This window comes from Arachis stenosperma, chromosome 5 (assembly GCF_014773155.1).
Source record: "Arachis stenosperma cultivar V10309 chromosome 5, arast.V10309.gnm1.PFL2, whole genome shotgun sequence".
Taxonomy (NCBI): domain Eukaryota; kingdom Viridiplantae; phylum Streptophyta; class Magnoliopsida; order Fabales; family Fabaceae; genus Arachis; species Arachis stenosperma.
In genome coordinates, this window is record NC_080381.1 from 30,071,769 (window position 1) to 30,076,189 (window position 4,421).

Below are 4,421 nucleotides of genomic sequence, written 5' to 3' on the forward strand. Positions count from 1 at the left end.
AAGTCGACTACATGAATCATCCGACCTCATTAAACCCTATTACGGGACCAAATATTCACAAAGTAAACAACCACAAAAGACAAGCATTTATGAGACCAAATTTTCACAAAGTTCGATAATATTAGGGGGCGAATATTTTGTGTAAAAAAGCGGAAACTTGGTTAGTATTAGTTCAAGTACAAGACAAAAATTAAAATTTAAAAAAAAATATTGGTAACCTAACATTTCTCAACAAGGTTATATGTTTGGGAAAATTAAATGTGAAGAAATATTTGAAAATGTTCATTAAGAAAATCATCAATAAGGCTCTAATTAAACCAAGAAATAATGGTAGACCTAATAAAAGTACCAATGCATAATGGGAGGGCACCACCACGATAATTTCAGGGCACAAAAAGTCAAAACAAATGCACTATTAAATTACTAAAATGCCACTTGACAGCACCAACCAACATATAGTAGTAGTAGTAGTACACTTGTACCACATGATCTCTGAAATTAAATTAAATCCTACCAGATCACAAAACAAAGGTTCCCCAGTTTCAGTTTTTAACTTTCTAGTGAACATATTCCTCAGAAATTTCAACATGGTTAAAACTTAAACTACATATAAACAATTCAAAATTGACATAATGCAAATATTTTAAGGAATTAAGAGAAAGTAAAAACACAAACATAATGGATCAACTCTACTACTCGGTTCCCAAATAATTGTTCACTTGGATAAAGTAATACATTAAAAAAGGTTTAATTATTCTATTGATCTTTTATAGTTTTCCCAAATTTTCAATTAGGTTCGTCTACTTCTTTTTCTTTTTCATTAGATTCCTACACTATTTTTTATTTTGTAATTAGATCATTTTTATGTCAAAGACGTTAAAATCAACAGAATATTTCTTCCGAAAAAATGTGGCTATAGATCTAATTAAGTTCTTAATTGTGGATACTTTCAATTTGCGAAAAAATATTAAGTTAACTCTAACATTTTTTACATTAAGAAGGACCTAATTACAAAATTAAAAACAGTATAGAGACCAAATTGAAAGAGAAAAAAAGTATAAGAACCTAATTGCAAATTTGGTAAAACTATAGGAATCAATAAAGTAATTCAATAGAGTAATTCAACCTTAAAAAACTAATGTATCTTGACACAAACAAATGAGAGAAATAAATAACCCACCAGCACCAGGCAAAAATGATGCCTACCAAATTGTGGAAGGAGGAAAAAGACATGCCCTATGGGTTTGGAACTCGTTCACAAGTCCACATTAAATTGTTTTGTACATTCTTCTAAATGATCATTCTACACACATTGTCACATTCCAAAAACATCAATGCTTTGCACCCTTATTAATTTGTCATTCCCCATTTCTCTATCAATAGATAGTGCTTTTTCCATCATGGAAGAACATAGCCCCAACAAAGAATAGAAGAGTAAACCAACCACTCCCTAATTCGTTAAAATTTCTCTTTACCAAATACAAAAGAATCCCTTATTTGTTCTTTGTTCTTTCTACCAACAACAAAATTGATCCTTCCCAATTCAATATCTAACATTCAAGTGATAAATACAGTAACATATTAAAAAATTTAAAATAATAAAAAAACACTACTAAAATTAACAAGATAGCAGGAAAAAATTACTCTGTTTCATAATAACAATCAACCTAGATAAAGCAGGACATTGAAAGTTCAATGTATAATCTTATCCAAATTAATGTTATTTTGAAGCAGAGGAAGTACCTCGGCTTTCATTCACTCCACGGTCGTTCGCTCCCACTTCTTCATCATCTCCAGAAAGATCTCATTCCATGTATCTATAGGCCCCGGCAAGCACCAATGAACACAATCATTTTGAACTCGCTCTTGAACCCCATTAGCAAATGGAAAAGGGTACATGTAAGGACCAGGATGTCCATCAGGTCTCAACAATGCTAATCTTGTCACATCCAATGCCTCCAACCTAAATCCTCCAAACTCTTTCCCTCTTTCCTTAGCAGCTTCCACTTCTTCGATCTCAATCTTCCTCACATCGGCATCCATCCCTTCAAGCTCTTTCTCCTTGTTCCTAAATGGCTTAGTCTTCGGACAAGCCCCGGCCTTATCCCACTCACCCTCAAAATGTGCCGGCGAAAAAGTTGTCACAATCACATCAATCCCATTATTATTTTCCCTACCACCACCTCTCCTCTCAATTATGCTACTAAGTGTAGTCCTCAAAGCCTTCCTCAATACATCATAGAACCCAATTTCAGTGTGATTAAGACCGGGACAATAATGGCATCCGAGAACCGAATCGCCCTCGTAATAAACAGCAGGATGCAAGAACCAATGACCGATCGAAAGCACAATCAAGTCGATTCGGTCCATATCCTTACCCCACCTCTCATCAACACGGTCCAAATGCAACACATTATGATTAGGCCCTGAACTAGATTTCTCAACACCATGAACAAGAAAAGGTGACCAATACACAGACACACTTGCATTGTGGGAAACAAAATGCCATTTCCGGAATTTATTATCCTCCCCATTGCGGTATACAAGGTTAGGTTCCAAAACAGTTGATAACATGCAAAGAAGGGACTCTAATTGGTTCCTAGCCATTGAATCACCAACAAAAGCTATGTGCTTGTTTCTAACAAGTTGGAGAAAAGCATTAGGATCAAACCTTGGAAGATTGCATTGGCTTGGCTTCCATCTCCAATGAAGGTACCCTGAGTCAGGTCTTCCATGTTTGATGCAATTCTGGCCTTCTTTAATGGTGCTGCATGTGCTTCCATTGTACAAAGGGCCTCTCAAATCACGGACCCATTCTCCATTGAAGTAGTCGCATGATGTTTCATCATCACCACCTTTTTCCTTTTCTGCAATCAAGAACAAAACTTTACTTATACCAAGATGCCAAAATTACTAGAATCTAAGAACAAAGAAAAGTACTCTTTGGAGGAACGACTTCTTGACCCAAAACCTTAAACCAATGACTCCACCGGCTACTTTGGACTAAATATCTTTCTTAAACTCGTACAATCACATTTGAAAATTAAAACCGGAGAAAAATTAACTAGAAATAGCATAGTTTAAGGAAAAGTGTATGTACCTGAAGTTGATGAAGGTGAAGAAAGAGGAAGAGAGGTTGAAGAAGAAAGAGAAGAGTGGGTAGCTATGGTGATGGGGGTTGATGAATGGGGAAGTTCAGTTTCTGGGGAAGGAGGAAGGGGTAAAGGGTAGAAGTACAAGCGAAGTAGAGCTAATGGAAGCAAAGCATAGAGTGTCCATGGAAGAAGCTTCTTGGTGATTACAAATAAGGATTGTTCTTTGAATAATGGGATTGTACTTCCCATTTCTTTCTTCAAACTCCCTTTCTTTCTTTCTTTCTTTCTTGCTTTGGTCCTTTGTTTTTGTGTGTGTCTCTCTCTCTCTTCTTCCTTGTGTTCCTTCTTTCTTAGCTACACAGATTAGTAACGAGGAAAAGAATGATGTGTTTTTGTTTTGTTTTGTTTTGTTTGGTTTCTTTCTAAGGAAAAAGGTGGAGGAAGAGAACTAGAAGATGAGTGAGAAAAGCAGGTTGGTTTTTCTGTGCATTAATCATGCTTTTAATAAAATTTAGGAAAAGTATAAGTGTTCACTTATTTTTTTAAATAATATGAATAATAAATTTTAAAATTGGCTCAATTTAATTAAAATATACTATACTCTAAATTATTCACTTAAAATTTAATATTAGAATAATTATCTACACACCTAATAAATTGAACATTTGATATATCTATTATTAACATTATTTAATTTTTTTATTAATTACCTACATTTTTTCTTTTAATAATGTCTAACTAAATTTTCATAATTTCTGAAGCATTGGGAATTTTAATGATATTCCAACTTTGTCCTCAACCTTACTTCTTAACTCATAATGAATGTTAAGAGAGAAAAGGACAGAAAGAAAAGTTGATTTTCTTTTTGGTTACAGTTGTAAAGCATGCTAGTTGATATAAGTCACGGCTACGAAATTAAGACCATTGGATTATATATCAGAATCAGGAATTAAATCCATATTCCATAGTAAAGAAAGAAAAATAGGAAAGTTTCTATTGTAATTATTGGTGTAACTATAATCATTTAATTTTGTTTTCGATAGAACGACTTTTTAGTTTTTACCCCTTCTCTAGATGCCTTCTATGCTGCTTTTTTTTTTCGCTTTTGCAAAGTGTTATGTCTTGTTCCGTACGAGAATGAAAGCTCATTAATCTTCATGTATGTTTAATTATGATGATAAAACAAATGATTTAGCTATTTTGTATTTTAAATACATATTTTAAGAATATACTAATAAAAAATTGAAGTTTTTGATGTATTTAATTCATTGAAAATATAAAAAAATTTATTTTCTTAATTATTTTTATAAAATATTTTTTGTAATA

General features: G+C 33.1%; 1 protein-coding gene across 1 annotated transcript; it reads right to left on the reverse strand.

Moving 5' to 3' along the window:
- Nucleotides 1-1,145: 1,145 nt before the first annotated feature.
- LOC130979624 (xyloglucan O-acetyltransferase 1) lies at nucleotides 1,146-3,549 on the reverse strand. Its single transcript, XM_057903100.1, has 2 exons — nucleotides 3,101-3,549; nucleotides 1,146-2,867 (listed from the first exon to the last, which is right to left on the reverse strand). The coding sequence occupies exons 1-2, from the start codon at nucleotides 3,342-3,344 to the stop codon at nucleotides 1,756-1,758; spliced, it is 1,356 nt and encodes a 451-aa protein (XP_057759083.1). The 5' UTR covers nucleotides 3,345-3,549; the 3' UTR covers nucleotides 1,146-1,755.
- Between the last annotated feature and the right edge of the window lie 872 nt (nucleotides 3,550-4,421).

Coding starts and splice junctions, on each gene's coding strand:
- LOC130979624 (XM_057903100.1), bottom strand. CDS start 3,344: ATGGGAAGTACAATCCCATTATTCAAAGAACAATCCTTATTTGTAATC. Junction 2,868..3,100: donor TTCACCTTCATCAACTTCAG/GTACATACACTT, acceptor TCTTGATTGCAG/AAAAGGAAAAAGGTGGTGAT.